At 39.1% G+C, this 17,310-nt stretch overlaps 2 protein-coding genes across 2 annotated transcripts; both read left to right on the top strand.

Annotated features, from left to right (window-relative positions):
- The first annotated feature begins 1,069 nt into the window (after nt 1-1,069).
- LOC138892122 (uncharacterized) lies at nt 1,070-2,358 on the top strand. The gene is made up of 3 exons (XM_070175817.1): nt 1,070-1,505; nt 1,581-1,824; nt 2,055-2,358. Exons 1-3 carry the CDS (start codon nt 1,070-1,072, stop codon nt 2,356-2,358), a joined length of 984 nt encoding a protein of 327 aa, XP_070031918.1.
- A 21-nt stretch (nt 2,359-2,379) lies between these two features.
- Nucleotides 2,380-3,462, top strand: LOC138892123 (uncharacterized). The gene has a single exon (XM_070175818.1). It carries the CDS (start codon nt 2,380-2,382, stop codon nt 3,460-3,462), a length of 1,083 nt encoding a protein of 360 aa, XP_070031919.1.
- The last annotated feature ends 13,848 nt before the right edge of the window (nt 3,463-17,310 follow it).

The following is a 17,310-nucleotide window of genomic DNA, read 5'->3' on the forward strand; positions in this document are numbered from 1 at the left end:
GGTTTGATGGAACCTCTTGGAGGATGAATCTTTGTGGCTTTTAATATAAATTTGCCATTGAATTTTCTCTACGTGTTCAACTACGTGATTATTGTGGTTGATTGAAGGGCCCTCAATCGACTATACCTATTTAGTGTGTATTACTTGGATAAAGGGTACATATTTAGGTAGTTGTTGAACAACATCACTCCTAACGTATATAAGGGATCAATACAGAGGGTTTAAAGGTGGGTTTAGGAATAACGAAACCTTGGTGTGATTGTAGTGAGCGGCAAACTAGTGCTAGCTAGCGTAATTCGGAAGAATACATTTAGTAAATTATTGTATTTACTCGGAAGAGAATTACGATACCTAAAGTGCTCACGATCGGTAGAGAGTATCTAGGCGAATTTGTAGCAGACATAGCAGGGAGGATTCCGATAAGAGGGGAAATCGTAACTCTAGATCTTCCTAATTTTGTTTACAACAGTTGCTTTGTTAGTAATAAATTTACAGCTTTTAATTACCTTGTTAATTGTTAGTAAAAACTCAAGTCATTATTCAATCTTGTTGGAAGTTGATTATTTGGAATCTTGTTGAACTAAAAGTTGTGATTAGTACGTTAATTCCCTGTGGGATTCGACTCCGGACTTGTAAACCGGATTATATTTGCAACGACCGCTTAGTCCTTTTTATAAGGCATAGTTGGACGTGATCAAATTTTGGCGTCGTTGCCAAAGAATTTAACGGTATTATTAATTGAAGCAAAAAAGTGCTAGAATTCTTAGTGTAGTCAATTTTCTTCATCTTAAACTAAATACATTGAATTTCTAACGTTTGTAGTCTCGGGTGTTACAGGTGCATGCCTAGAAACTCCTCAAGAACTGGTAAATTGTTCGACGCATTATCAGATCCTGAGAAAGCTTTCAAGGCATTAAATCATGCGAACAAGAAAGACAAACATCAATAGAATTCAACAGAACAAATCGAATCAGAAATAGATGTCAGAATAGAAAATCCAAACAACAACAGAAACAATGCGAATGAACCAAACAATCAAGGTGTGGTGCCTCTTGTACCAGAAGCAGCCATGTATGATTGGGCACAACCCACCGCCGAAAATCTGGCAATCGCAATTGCAGTCCCTCAAATACAAGCTGAGTCATTTCAAATCACGAACAACATGCTACATTTATTGCAGAATAAGGGACTGTTCTCAGGGTCTTACATTGAAGATCCTCAGCAGCATCTGAAAATGTTCCTCTCGATATGTGTCACGCAAAGGCAACCAAATGTGACACCGGAAGCAATAAGGTTGTTGTTGTTTCCATTCTCGGTGACGGGAGAGGCTCAGACTTGGCTCAATTCACTCCCCATAAATTCCATCACTACTTGGGAGGAATTAGTCAAGCAATTTTTGAACAAGTTCTACCCACCTAATAAAACTGCCAAACAAGTTGACGAGATATTGAGCTTCAGGCAGAGACCAACAGAGACACTACAAGAAACGTGGGAGAGGTTCAAAGGTATGTTAGTTAAGTGTCCTCATCATGGCATTCCAGATCAGATGTTGGGGTAAAGATTCTACATGGGATTGGCAGACAACTTGAAGGCCAATGTTGATGCTTCAGCAAGAGGAGCATTTTTGAGCAAATCATTTAGAGAATGCAAGATTTTACTCGATAAAATGGCTCAGAACACAGGATGGATGACAAGAGACTCTACGATCACTCATGTTTTTCACTCAGTGGATTTGGATCCAAACAACTCCATAGCTGAAAATATGGCCACTCTGATGACGCAAATGAGTATCCTCACCAAAAAGATTGATGAATCAGGCCAGAAGTAGCAGGTACACATAGTTGACACGACTAATGGGGGTTTATGTACACCATGCATCAACCAACCATATGTATGCTCGTGGAGTGCGGAAGGTGACAACCAGAACTATCAGAAGAATATGAACTATGTGGCCAACTATGGAGGACAACGACAAGGTGGTCATAATTGGGGGCAGCAGAATCAATAGTATAGACCAGCACAGCATCAGTATAATAATGGTAACAATCCTGGAGCTATGAGACACAAGGTCAAGTTGTGCCTTACCAAAGGCAACAAGGCTACAATCAGCAAAATCAGCATCTAGCTTATCAACAGCCTCAACAACAACAGATAGTGAGACAAGATGATGGGTTGTCCGAAATCAAAGGAATGCTACAACAACTGATTAGGTCCAATGGAAAAATGCAACAGAAGGTCGAAGCACATGACTCAGCGATAAAAGGCATTGAGCTTCAATTAGGGCAGTTGTCCATGGCTCTGAATAATCGCCCTCAAGGGACGTTGCCAGCAAACACACATGTCAATCCAAAAGAGTAGGGCCCGAAGAAGCTTATGGAGATGAGTTTAAGAAGTGGTAGAGATCTTGATCTAGAGCAAGAAATTACTCGCGAAAGCCGACCAACTGAAACACTTGTGCCAGTACCAATCGAGGTAGATGATTCGACAGGGTTAACAGAGGTGACGGTACAACATGCACTAGCTAAATCTAGCAAAGAAAAAGAGGTTGCGAAGGAAACTGAGCTAGTGAAAGAGAAGGCAGTAGAAATAGAGCCCGAGCAAGTTCAAACTCAAATCACAGGATGGAAGCGGCCTCCAGTACCCTTCCCCCAGAGATTGGCCAAATATCAGAAAGATGAGCAGTATAAGAAATTCATGGAGATGTTGAAGCAAATCCAGGTGAATATTCTATTGATTGACGCCTTGAAGGAAATGCCTGGTTATGCTAAAATGATGAAGGACTTGATGTCTCGTAAGTTCGACTTTCAAGACTTGGCCACGGTTACACTGACTCAGACATGTAGCGCGATTGTGACGAGACACATATATGAGAAGTTGTATGACCCAAGGAGTTTCACAATCCCATGCACAATAGGCAACTATGCTTTTGCTAAGGCACTTTTTGATTTGGGGGCGAGCATAAACCCGATGCCCTTGGCTATTTATAAAAGGTTAGGCATTGGAATAACAAGACCCACATCCATGTTACTCCAGCTAGCCGACCGAACGGTGACGAGGCCCTCAGGTATACTTGAAGATATGCTGGTACAGGTTGGAAAGTTCGTGTTTCGGGTAGATTTTGTCATTTTGGACTGCCGGGTTGACGAGGAAATTCCCATAATTTTGGGAAGGCCATTCTTGGCCACTAGGAGAGCTCTAATTGATTGTGAAACTGGGGAGCTAAAGATGAGACTGAACGATGAAGAGATAACGTTCAATGTGCAGAAATCTATGCGGCGACTCAGTGAGTTTGCTAACTGCTCTCTAATAGAGGCTGTGATTTTGCTGGAGGAAGATGAGACTCTGAACACAAAAGACCCTCTAGCAGCCTACCTCATGAACTTAGAAGAAATGGATGGTGATGAATTGGCGGAGTGGGTTTTGGCCCTTGAAGGGCGAGGGTACTGGAAAAGAGAGCTCTAATTATAGTCCTTACACTTAGAAGAAAGAAAAACACCTCCAGTTAAGCCATCAATTGAGGAGCCACCGCAGTTGGAGCTAAAACAGTTACCGTCTTACCTCAGGTATGCCTTCTTGGGACCTAAATCCACTTTACCTGTTATTATCTCATACAGTTTGTTAGATGTGCAGGCAGAACAACTTTTATAGGTGTTAATGGAATGCAAGACTGCAATTGGATGGACTATTGCAGATATTAAGGGGATCGGTCCGGCATTTTGTATGCATAAGATTCTACTGGAAGATGGGCACAAACCTTCCAGAGAACATCAAAGAAGGCTGAACCCTAACATGAATGAAGTGGTGAAGAAAGAAGTGATCAAGTGGTTAGATGTGGGAATCATCTTCCCCATCTCTGATAGTAACTGGGTCAGCCCAGTTCAGTGTGTGCCAAAGAAGGGTGGAATGACAGTAGTGCAAAATGAGAATAATGAGTTGATCTCAACTCGTACAGTCACGGGTTGGCGAATTTGCATGGATTACAGAAAACTGAACACGGCCACCTAGAAAAATCATTTTCCCCTGTAATTCATTGACTAAATGTTGGATAGATTGGAAGGGTGGTCTCACTTCTGCTTTTTGGATGGATATTCGAGGTACAATCAGATTTCAATATCCCCCGAGGATAGAGAGAAAACGTCATTTACTTGTCCGTATGGCATCTTTGCCTTTCGGAGGATGCCGTTTGGCCTATGCAATGCACCGGCCACCTTTCAAAGATGTATGTTAGCCATTTTCACTGATATGGTTGAAGATATTATGGAAGTCTTTATGGATGATTTCTCAGTGGTGGAGGATTCATTCGAAGATTGTCTTCACAATTTAAGAAGAGTGTTGAAAAGGTGTGTGGAGACAAATTTAGTGCTGAATTGGGAGAAGCCATTTTATGGTACAAGAAGGTATAGTGTTGGGACATCGAGTGTTAAGTAAAGGTATTGAGGTCGACCATGCTAAGGTTGACGTGATTGAGAAGTTTCCATCGCCCACTTTGGTCAAGGCAGTAAGAAGTTTCCTTGGGCATGCCGGTTTCTACAGGCGATTTATAAAGGATTTCTCTAAAATTGCTAACCCATTATGTAAACTCCTTGAAAAGGATCACTCCTTTGTGTTTTTTGATGACTGCACGTTAGCATTTGAGGAACTGAAGAAGAGATTGGTGACTGCACCAATCATCGTTGCACCCAATTGGGAGCAACCGTTCAAGCTCATGTGTGATGCAAGTGACTATGCTATAGGAGCAGTTCTGGGGCAGCGAAAGGACAAACTGTGTCACACCCCAAACTTGGGAAGGCATGGCTGGCACCCGATGTCATGCTGGCCCGAGCGAACCACTCTGTAACTTAGGATTGTTCGACCAAAATTAGAACATACATAGGTCGAGTTAGCTGAACTCATTCCTTTTGTAACTATCTTGGGCCCACATGGCCACAATTCATAATGTACAACTGTAAGTAGGAAAATATTGTATCAATGAATCATCTTTCTTAAAACATGAACACATATGGGCCGTCAAGGCCTCTAACATACTGTACAAAATGAACCTCTGTCTACAAAGCCTCTAAGATTATTTGACCTCAAATGGGACAGGGTATCGGCCTACCCATAAATCTATAACAAAACTCTGACACGATGACTTATAGACTCGGCTGCACTCCGAATGAAGTGGAGTCTTACCGATCCTTCACTGAATGCTAACCTCGTCTACTATGCGGGCTCGTTCAACTGATTATCTATACATTCAGGCATGAATGCAGCGTCCCCAACAAAATGACGTCAATACGAATAATGTACTGAGTATGTAAGGCAGAACTGAAAAGTAACAATAAGTCAACATTAATTAAAGACATATAAGAATCAACCTGAATCTCTGAAGTGCCACCATATATGCATACTTATATATATAATACTTATCTTTGAATCTGTTATCCATATCGTATGATGCATGACTGCCCAACTGATCAGTGGTAACTGCCCGACTGACCATAGCGCGGTGGTAAATACATGACTACCCGATCGGCCCTAGCTCGTTGGTAAATGTATGATTGCCCAACCGGTCGTAACTCAATGGTAAATGTATAACTGCCCAACCAGCCGTAGCTCAGCGGTAAATGAATATGCATGTCTGCCCAACCAGCGGTAAATAATGATACATAACTACCTAACCGGTGGTACATGCATGAAGATGCATGTATCACTATATTAAAAATATTAACATCTCTATCGTATACCTCAATAGAGACTTAGGAACGTACTTAGACATACTTGAATATAACTTTACCGGAATGAATAACATAGATATCCTTAACTGCTAAGAGTAGAACCATTTATGGAATAAAATTAAGTTTACGTATCTTTACTTGAATCATGCCAAAAGAAAAGGAGAGATAGCCTTAACATACATGGAGTAGGGAAAACTCCGTATGATATTCTTGCTCGAATTCTTGTTGAAGCAGAAATGTCACGTTACTAAGTTGCCTACCATTTTATGAGAAAGAACAAGCCATTTTAGTAAGTGTTATCTGGGAGTAGGGCTTTTGAGGCAGATGCCTTTATATTTATCATACTTTCTCACTATTCACTAGAAAAGGCTAGTTCTAATACCTACACATTCTAATTAGAAGTTTTGAAATATTACTATAGCCATTTCCTACCCAAAAAGGAAGAAAATAAGAGGAAGAAGTTGAAAAGAGGGATAGAAATGACAATGGTCGTGTGTGGTCTAGCATTTCTATCACAACTTTTGCGTATGACCTGAGTTCTAATGGTGAAATTTAATTTAATCAACACTTTGCTAAACATTTCTCTTTTCATGTGTTAAAGAACTCCAAGAGAATTTTTGATATTGACGTAAAATATGTTAGAATTCCTATTAAAGTGATGACTTAGGTATCAAACCCTCTCAAAGTGCCATCTTGCAAATTTTCATTTAAGAGTCATCTAATGACTATTATATGGCTGCCACATTGGGGGGGGGGGGGCTCAAGACTTATCTAAAATTTTATAATTAACTAACTAATATTCCACAAAAATTATTAATTAACCAATTATCTCAAATTACTTAAAATACTACCCACTTTTAACACACTTTATATATACCTTACTATCATGGTCATGTGGTACCATATAAAATTAATACATACACTATTATTTCATTAAAACATCCATGTAAAAATACATATATATTTTCAACTTCTAATTTTCATAATCTCATATAAAGAGTACAAATTTTCGTACCATTAATTCTTAAAATGGTAAAAAGATATCCTTCTTTTCTCGTGAGAAAATAATTTCTATCTTTACAATAAAGAAAAGCTCATAAACCTTCTCATATTATGAGTATAATTGAAAGTAGTAATATTAATAATTATATAAAATCATATTTTTTAAACTGTTTTACAAAAATATTCCACTCAAAATACCATATCAAATGTTAATAACGGTATCAAGGTTGCTAAACTTATGGGGTCTTATAATAACATAGTGACAAATCCTCTATAATCTCATGAATGGTCTTAATCCTTTCAAGCTCATGTGGATTACTACGACTTATCCTAATATTAAAGTATGAGATGTAACAAACTGGTGCACCCAATTTACTATGCAAGCAAAACGCTAAGCGGTGCACAACTCAATTATACTATGATTGAGAAAGAGATGTTGGTTGTGGTGTTTGCATTCGACAAATTCAGGTCTTATTTGATTGGTTCAAAAGTGATTGTTTATACTGACCATGCAACACTTAAGTACCTGATAGCAAAGAAGGAGTCAAAGCCACGCAGAGCAATTTACTATCATTTAGCGCTCAAATATTAGTGAAGTGCAGCCAATTTAGAGTGCAAATAGTGGCCAAACTACATAGTTATAGCCTACTATCAAACACAGTCTCCACCAGTCCACTTAACTCTTCGTGATCACAACCCTTCTTCCGTGATCGCGATGCATACCAAATACACGAGAAACCAGTTGCTGCAACACATAGAGAAATGGTCTGAAACCATCCCAAACATGCCCGAGGCCCAGTCCAATTTCACCAACAAGTCCCAATACCTTATCCAAACTTATCCAAAGGCTTGAAATGTCACGGATAACCTCAAAATCACGATTCGACGATCAAAATCCTTCTTTTAACTTTCAAAAACTCAAACTTCGACAAACGCGTCCGAATCACACATAAACATTTTGGAACGACGCCAAATTTTATGTACAAATCATAAATCACAATACGAACCTATTCCAAGGCTCGAAATTCCAAACAGACATTGATAACACCAAAGTCCACCTCATATCAAACTTAGGAAGTTATAAAATCTTCAAAATGCCAACATCCCACAATAAGTGCCAAAACACTCTCGGTCCACCGAAAACTCGATTCTAACATATGCCCAAGTCCAAAATCATCATACAAATCTATTGGAACCTTCAAATCCTGATTCTGAGGTCGTTTACTCAAAAGTCAAACCTTGGTCAACTCTTCTAGATTAAAGCTTCCGAATTGAGAACGTTTCTTCCGAATCAACTCTGAACTTCCCGAAATTCAAATCAGACTATATGCACAAGTCATATTACATAAATAGAATCTACTTAAGGCTGCAAACCGCTGAACGATGCTCTAGAACTCAAAACGACTTGTCGGGTCATTACATTCTCCCCCACTTAAACATGCATTCATCCTTAAACGTGCTAGGAACCGTTCCAGAGTTGTCCAAAATCATTGTACAATGCCTCGTGCACCTACCCATGCCACCACAATCCATAGGAGTACCTTAGCATTACTCTGGCTGAAGGTCCTTCCTGCTACCTTAGCCCACAAGCCTTAGAACCAAATTCCAACATCCAGAATTCTCTATAAGGTCTGATTCGATCATACATACCCCATATCAATCTCGACAAGTTGTACCAAAAACATGATCTTACTCACATGCTGTAATCACACAATGATCATAATTCATTTGCCCATAGTAACATCCTCACACCATGATAGCTGTAAATTCACGAACCCGGTGCCAGTAGTACACGTCATAACATATACAAGCCATGTTCCAACCCTCACAATACTGCAACGATTAAAGAGATGTGTAAAAATTCATAACCACCTTCCGGATCAATAACTCATGGAGTCTCTCCACTCGATAAGAACCATTGCCTCATTTTGAACTAATAAGTGACATTTTCCTTCCAATATACATTATATATATCCGATTGCACTGGTTTCAGGTCCAACAACCTCATCTCACCCAGTACAAGCTGCTCGGTCAACAGACATACCAAAACCATCTAAAAATCTCATACGATGCCATCGATGCACCAATAAACCACAACTCGAATATGACCAATAAGGAAAACGAAATCTAGTAAAGAACTATCCAACCCGCGTAACATATAAAACAACCAGACAAGTGCTATGAACCTAACTCAGATATAAGGAACAAGACATACAAAATAAGTAAAATGAACCGTACTCAACATCTCAAAGTTGCATCTCGAGATCCATCTCGCTCATATAACACCACAAGCTATACAAGATCACAACACACGTGTGAATAACCAAGCCGTCTCACAACCCACATGGCATAAAGAGTAGCATGCCGAAGACTCATCCATAAGCAATGCTATGCCGTAAGCATATCTGATCTGGTATAGAATATACATTTATATTAGGCTTACCCATGGACCTCAAAGCTGATTCCGATCATCCCCAAATAGGTCTATAACCTCCTAAAGACCCACCCCATCCATGACACATATGATCGATCATCAAATCAGGAACAAACTTCCACAGTTCGCAACCAAGGGACAGAGCATCTATCAGACATAAACTCTCAAATTAGCGACAGTACCAGAATCTTCATACCCGATTTCAATTTGTACCACATAAATAACTGACATGTCACACTTATACGATCATCCCATGGGAGATACGCCCATGACCTTCCGCACCAGGTAGAAAAATCTACACATCCATGGCTACCAACCATACTATTTCTGTAATGAAAATCAAGAATCCGCAATTCAATACATTATGCCTTTTTTTACAGAATACCATTCTCATGCGGCACTAAAATAGCGTCAACATCGTCTGAACATCTGAAATCTTTCCTAGTTCCTCCGAGCTCATGACATCCCGTTCAAACTAAACCACAATTTTGATCTTTTAATCCTGATTCCACATTGCTCACTGCACATATCATGCGATTATGTGATGGTACAAGAATTTCATCATAACTCCTGAACCACCGGTAGAATAAAAACTTTATCGACTAGAAACCTTTCATTTAACTCATTTCAGAAGAAGAATCGCAACACACAACTAACTTCCCATAACCATAAAAGACACATAACTCAAGTTGTGGCCTAGTTCGTCATAACCCTTTTGGACCCATTTGCCCATAACCAAACCATCATGATTGAATCCCATCAAAGAACCAAATTACAGAGGCTATCAAGCCCGCAAGTATAGCCACAAAACACTTGTATAACCTTACCACACTGAAGGAACCGATCATTTCCTTAACCATGCTGATCCAAACCACTACTACTGACTTAACTTCTCCCAATTTACTCTTGACTTGCCTTCAGAGTCAATACCTCTCATTTCCATCACACAATGGACCTCATTCGACACTCATCCCGAGTGACCCCAAACCTCATGACTACCTCGCCTCAATACCCATAAGCCACTTCTCAAGCACTCAATAGTACCTCCTACTGATACACCCGTTCTGATTAGATCTTCTGCGAATCCAAAGTTGTTTCTCCTATCAATCTAACACTATACTGCATACCCGCTGTTAACATAAAAACACTCCAAGTACACTTCACACTTTGCTGCATGATTCAATCCTCGGCCACATAACGAACTCGAAAAGCCTTAAGCACCACACCTTAAATCTCGAGCCCACTAGAACTATTATTGAGAGTCGCCCACTCTAATCCAGTCCTGGTTATATAACCAAACAAATAGTGCTCCGTTAGCACACAAACACTCCGAAGAAGCAACCGGATGAATCCTTTCCCTTGTATACCACATCCACAAGAAGTATAAATTCTGAATCATTCCACAACCTTCACATATCAATAAGGTTACATGTAGCACACATCCATCAAATCCCTTACTCGGATTACCCCTGATGTTTTCTTCCCTTAGTCATAACTAACCCACTAACGTACTGATAACCAAAAATTTTAAAGGCACATAACCATGTGACCCAATCATAGACGGTAGGCTCCCCCACTTAGCTTTAAGCCATAATCCCATAAATCCAAAACCCACAATGACTCATCCCTCTTAGTTGCCATGATCTCGCACCGTTACTCAGCCAAATTTCTCATAAGTTCTTGTTGCACTAATCATAACGCATCCCGAATTATCAGCCACAATCACGCACTCGACTTTCTGGCAATCGCACCATCTTCTTCAAGAGATCTAAGCTCACATCGCTATACATGCATCCCATTGAATAAAAGGAAGAACTCTTTATTAGAACTTCATCAGAAATCACGTAACCGCTAACCTGCTCACACGAAATAGCCCATATGTGCAACCCCATACCGATATCCTCTAATGGTATAGACATAACCATATCTCGTATGAAATCAGTTGATTATCCAAGGCCCACGCTCATCAACTAGTTTTAGGAGTACGTTCATCATATTAGCATTAGCTGAATGTCTAACAATACGTTCAAAACGCGAAACTGTGTTATATCCCAAGATGATAATCAAGCATTCACATTCCCCTACACTCCATGAAAAGTCCTTCTGTCGTATTCAAACTCTCTAAGTACAGAAATCACCTCGGGGGTCATCTCTCTCGAAACCTCAACGCTGGAACACTAATTCGACCCTGAAGTTGTAATACACTGCCATTTCCGTTAACTGCTTCTTAGGTACCATCTCACAATAATATGCCCCAAAGGAAAACAAATGGAGACCATCATACTGTCGAACCTTAATGTGTTCAATCTAGGGCGAAGACACCACATCACTAACAAGAATTCCACCAATTTCGAAAATATCCAATCTCGCTACTCCGTTAACCAAAGATTGAACATCCATAGTCCAATTGCCTCTTCGGCACTGGAATTAAATGTCGAATTCTCTAAACCATAAAATGAATAATCTTACTCTCGAGTCATTCACTATCGCGACACATAAATAAACACCCTACCATTTACACAAGCATTGCGTGATAACAACGCATGAACATCACAATACACTAGGCTGAAATGACAGAACACCCTTCATCAAGATGACGATAATAATCCGCTTGCATATGTAGGAAAAATATCATGTACCATATATGTAGCATCTCCACAACTCGCATGTGCCCAACTTAGACCGAATACTCGAGATCATGTAAGAATGAGCAGGAAGGAAATGAAGACATATGATCCAATGAACTTAAATCCCACGACGAGTAATCAAGAAAGAAAAGTTCTCCTAATAGCCTTGTAGCTTATCGAAGATAAGTGCAGACGTATCTGTACCGATCCACAAGACTCTATTAGACTTGCTCATGACTCGTGCGATCTAAGTAAACCTAGTGCTATGATATCAAATTGTCACGACCCAATTCCCACTGTAGGTCGTGATGACACCCAACGTCGATGTTAGGTAATCCAACGGTGAACCATCTATTTAATTATTTATTTTATTACCTTTAATATCTTGGCTTTTATTAAATAAGAAAATTAACGCATTAGAATAACATGGATATATAAAATATTCGTAAAACATAAAATAAAAGGTGACAACAATAGGCAAAATCATAAACATCTACTAGATATTCCCAAAACCCGGTGTCACGAGTGCATGAGTATCTACTAGAAAGTACGATAATAATACAACATTTGTCAGGAATATAAGATAGACAGGATAAAGTAAATAAATATGATGAAGACATTCTATGATGCGAATCATAGCATGGAGTACATCTCACCATAAATTCCCCTCAGCAGCTACGCCTATGTGCCCAAATGACCACTAATTGAACATCTTAGAACCTCCACAATTAGTGTAGAAGTGTAGCATGTGTACGTAAATCAATGCGTACCTAGTAAGTATCTAGCATAACCACGGAGAAGTAGTGACGAAGGGTCGACATCGACACTTATTAGTTGTCCAATAAATCAAGTATAATAATGAAAGTAGACAGGTACGAAACATGGCAAGTAAGAACAGTGAAACAGATATAAGTACACAATACGATCCTCAACTGAACAGTAAACACGAAGTCCTCAAATATCAGATAATACCACGAATGGAATACACAATGGTCAACACTAGATAAAATGCCACGTCTCAAATCAGGAAAACTCCCAGATACATTGACTTCTTATAAAATATCATGCACGATTCTGCCGAGGCGAGCGATCCCATAAGAGTGTTTCATAGAACTACCGAGGTGAACGACCTGATCCCATAAGAGTGTGTTGCAATATCCCGCCGAGGCTAACGAAACGATCCCATAAGAGTATGATACAATATCTTGCCGACTCGAACGACCCGATCCCATTAGAATGTGTTACTGTGCCGAGGTATACGACCCGATCCTATAAGAGTACTACTGAGACTTTTAGCCCGATCCCATTAGAATATGAAACTTTTACCGGTCCTTGACCCCACTCACGAATATACGTGTGGATCATGAAATTTAAGGAAACTTTTCGATGAATACGCACAACGCAGGAGGAATCCGTAAGAGAATTGAAAAGTTCAATGGAAAATCAAGAAGCTCGTCAAGTATCTAAATTATCAAGTCTATTACTCTACGCGAGTCTAGCCTCAGGCCATAATTTGAATTAAAACAATTACACAGGCAAGAATAACTCAAATAGTACAATTAAAGTATGGCGCGAGTCTAAGTTTACCCGGACATAATCAGGATTTCTAACATACACATGGACACTCGTCACCTCATACGTGCGTAGCTCCAACAACATGTAGAACATAACAAACATAACACTTACGAAGTAAATTCCCCCTCACAATATTAGACAAGAGACTTACCTCACTCTTAAATTCCATAACCGGCTCCAACGCCTCTCTAACCCCTCATACCGATGCCGAGCGATCAAAAGCTAATCAAACAATGTGCAAAGCAATAAGAAAATGCCCAATATTCATAATTTAACAATTTATAACAATTCTCAACTCTGCTCGAAAAGTCAACAAAGTCAACCCCCTATCACACGTGCCCGGATTTTGATATTTTTTTTAAAGATAAACATTACCCATAACACCACGAACTCAAATATATAATTTATTCTTAATTCCATGTCCAATGTCGTGGTCAAAATCCAAATTTACTATTTCTAGGGTTTTTTTTCAAAAATCTCACAATTTCTACCAATTTTCATGTTTAAATCCTTATAAAATCAATGTAATTAACTTACAACAAGTGGGGAGTACTTACCTTGACATCGATGATGAAACTTTCCCCTTAAAGAGCTCCAAAAATCGCCCAAAACATGTGAGAAGTAGAAGAAATAATCCAAAACCCGAAATAAATTAAAGTTTGTCCGTGCCTTTCTTCTTCGCGATCGTGAAAATTCCCTCGCGATCGCGAAGGCCAAACCAACTTGCCCCAGAATTCCTTCTACGCGAACGCGAGCTCCAACTCGCAATTGCGATACCTGCTCACTACTGTTCACTTCGCAATTGCGAGGCTGGTGCTTGCAATTGCGATAACTGCAGCACAAGCACACCAGCAACCAAACAATGATTTCAAACCATTCCAAAACACGTCCGAAACTCACCTGAGGCCCCGGGGCTCCAAACCAAAAGTCCACACAAGTCTACAAATATCATACGAGCTCGCTCGCATGATCAATATACCAAAATAACATCTAGAACCATGAATCGGATATCAAAACACATAAATTTTTAAAAGAAAACTCAAGAACCTCTATAATTGCAACCAAGCGTCTGAATCCTATCGAACTAACTCCGAATTACATCAAATTTTGCAAACTAGTTTCAAATAGAAAAATAGACCTATTCCAAGTCCGAAACTAAATTCCGAACCCGATAGCCACAAAGTTAACCTACGGTCAAACTTAGGAAAATTTCTAAACCTCAAATTGCCATCTTTCGGCAAAACAAGTCAAATCAACTTAGGGAGCTCCGAAATCAATTTTGGACATATGCCCAAGTTTAAAATTACGATATGAGTCTATCAGAGTCATCAAAATTTCGTTTCGGGGTCATTTTTACAAAAGTCAAACTTTAGTGAATATTTTCAACTTAGGCTTCTAAACCAAGAACCAAAGGATCCAAATCAACCCAAAACCTTCCCGGAACGAAACTAACCAATCCCACAAGTCATAAAACTACAAATACACTTGTGTGAAGCATCAAAAGGGAAAACGGGACTCAATACACAAAACAACCGGTCGAGTCATTACATTCTCCCCCTCTTAAACAATGTTCGTCCTCGAACGGGTCTAGAATCATACCTGTAGTCTCAAATAGGTGGGGATATCTGCTCTGCATCTCCTGCTCTATCTCCCAAGTAGCTTCCTCAACTGGTTGACCTCTCCACTGAACCTTCACCGAAGCTATATTCTTTGATGTTAACTTCCGAACCTGCCGGCTCAAAATAACCACCGGCTCCATATCATAAGTTAAATCCCCACCCAACTGCACCGAGCTGAAGTCCAAAATATGTGACGGATCACCATAATACTTTCGGAGCATAGAAATATGAAACACTGGATGAACATATGATACACTAGGTGGCAATACAAGTTTGTAGGCCACCTCTCCAATCCTCTCAAGCACCTCAAAAGGCTCAATATACCGAGCGCTCAACTTGCCCTTCTTTCCGAACCTCATCATAACCTTCATGGGTGAAACACTGAGCAAAACCTTCTCACCTACCACATATGCAACATCACGAACCATCCTATTAGCATATCTTTTATGTCTGGACTATGTGGTACGGAGCCGCTCCTGGATCAACTTCACCTTTTCCAAGGCATCACGGACCAAATCAGTGCCCAATAACCTAGCCTCCCTGGGATAAAACCAACCAACTAGAGAGCGACATCTCCTCCCATATAAGGCCTCACAAGGAGCTATCGAAATACTCGACTGGAAGTTGTTGTTGTAGGCGAATTCTGCTAATGGAATAAACTTATCCCATGAACCTCCGAAATCCATAACATATGCATGTAACATATCCTCAAAGATTGAATAATATGCTCAGATTGCCCGTCCGTCTGAGGATGGAATGTTGTACTTAACTCAACCTGTGTGCCCAACTATCGTTGCACCGCCCTCCAAAATTGCGATGCAAACTGCGTGCCTTGGTTAGAAATGATGGAAATGGGCACGCCATGCAAGCAGATAATATGCCAAATGTATATCTAAGCCAAACATTCTGAAAAATAGGTAGTCATTACCGGAATGAAGTGTGCAAACTTAGTCAAAATAAGTTTGGTAAATTCACTTTGTTTGGAACTTAGCTCGTGAATGTTTTGTTTGGATAGATTGACTTATGGACTCTAATGATGTAGGCTATGTGACATTTTATTTTCCTTTATTTTACATGATCACTGTTTGATGAAATGCATTATTATTCACGGTAGCTATTTGTTCTCTTATTTAAATGGAATAGTTATTGCTTAGGTTATTTTTGACAGTTTGTTTATCTCGAATTCAAGTCAATATGCAAAGAGTTAAGTTCAAAAAATGTATCCACTATTTATTAATAAAAATAGAAACATTAGCAGACCTTAGCCGTAATTTTGAGTGGCAATTTTGATAAAATGACTTTAAAATTCTTAGTTCTACTCCTAAAACTAGAGTACATCATTTCTTTCACAATAATTCAATATTCATATACTCTTGGCCTCACAATAATCTCAAAATATAGAAAATAAATAACTCATGGACATTGTAGGTGCTTTAGGTGCGTTTAATTTATTATCGTGATTGACGTTTCCTTTGGTATTGAGTTACAGGACTTTCAACATCGACTCGTCGTCCAAACAACAAGATTACAACTTGACTCGTCGGAAACTCGACCTAGACAGATCCTTAAACTCGAACAACAATACCTCGTCAATGATTGGATTTTGGACTGGTTTTAGATTTGTGGGGCTCGTTTTGATGGTTGTTTGTATAGTGTTTGGGTGATTTTGAAGAAAAAGCTTCACGTTAATGGTGGAAATAAGAGGGGAAGAAGATGAGTATGCCTTCATAAAATGATGGTTGTTGCGTCGCTTTGTTTCCTTCCCTCTTTTTTTTAGTTTCGTTGTCCTCCTTAAAATATTGGACCCCCCACCCCACCCCTCTTTGATTAAAGCTTTTACTCTATATATATGAGTATGTCTAGTAGTGAGGATAAAGATGCGCAGATAGTTTAAAATAAATGTGTGTGATCGTGTGTGTGCTAGTGAGACGTGAAAGGTGGGGGGGAGGGGGAGTTAGGGGAATGGGACGTGAGATGGTCAGTTGGAAAGTTTTGTTAAACAAAACTTTATATCTATTTTGACCTATTTTAACTTCATTATTGTTATTAGTATTATTTGATGAATGTTTGCATTAAGTTTTATTTATAAATCAGCACACTATTTAATATAGTTAATATTGTTGTTGTCATTTATTTTGAAAGATAAGGTAGATTATGAAAATGATAATATTGATCAACCATTTTTACACCAAGAAACAATATAAGAAAATAAATATTTATATATAATTTAAATAATATTAAAAATGTCATATCTTACTTATTAAAATACTAACTAAAATAAACCAAGTATTCTTTGTAAATTTTTATTTTCTCTTTACAAGTAGAAATGAACTATA

The sequence above is a fragment of the Nicotiana tomentosiformis genome, chromosome 5, assembly GCF_000390325.3.
Source record: "Nicotiana tomentosiformis chromosome 5, ASM39032v3, whole genome shotgun sequence".
Classification (NCBI taxonomy): Eukaryota; Viridiplantae; Streptophyta; class Magnoliopsida; order Solanales; family Solanaceae; genus Nicotiana; species Nicotiana tomentosiformis.

Bases quoted from the DNA above. Each gene is read 5' to 3' on its own strand.
- LOC138892123 (XM_070175818.1), top strand. From the start codon at position 2,380: ATGAGTTTAAGAAGTGGTAGAGATCTTGATCTAGAGCAAGAAATTACT.
- LOC138892122 (XM_070175817.1), top strand. From the start codon at position 1,070: ATGTATGATTGGGCACAACCCACCGCCGAAAATCTGGCAATCGCAATT. The intron at 1,506-1,580 runs GTATGTTAGTTA...TGGGATTGGCAG, and splicing joins AACGTGGGAGAGGTTCAAAG to ACAACTTGAAGGCCAATGTT. The intron at 1,825-2,054 runs GTAGCAGGTACA...ACAATCCTGGAG, and splicing joins ATTGATGAATCAGGCCAGAA to CTATGAGACACAAGGTCAAG.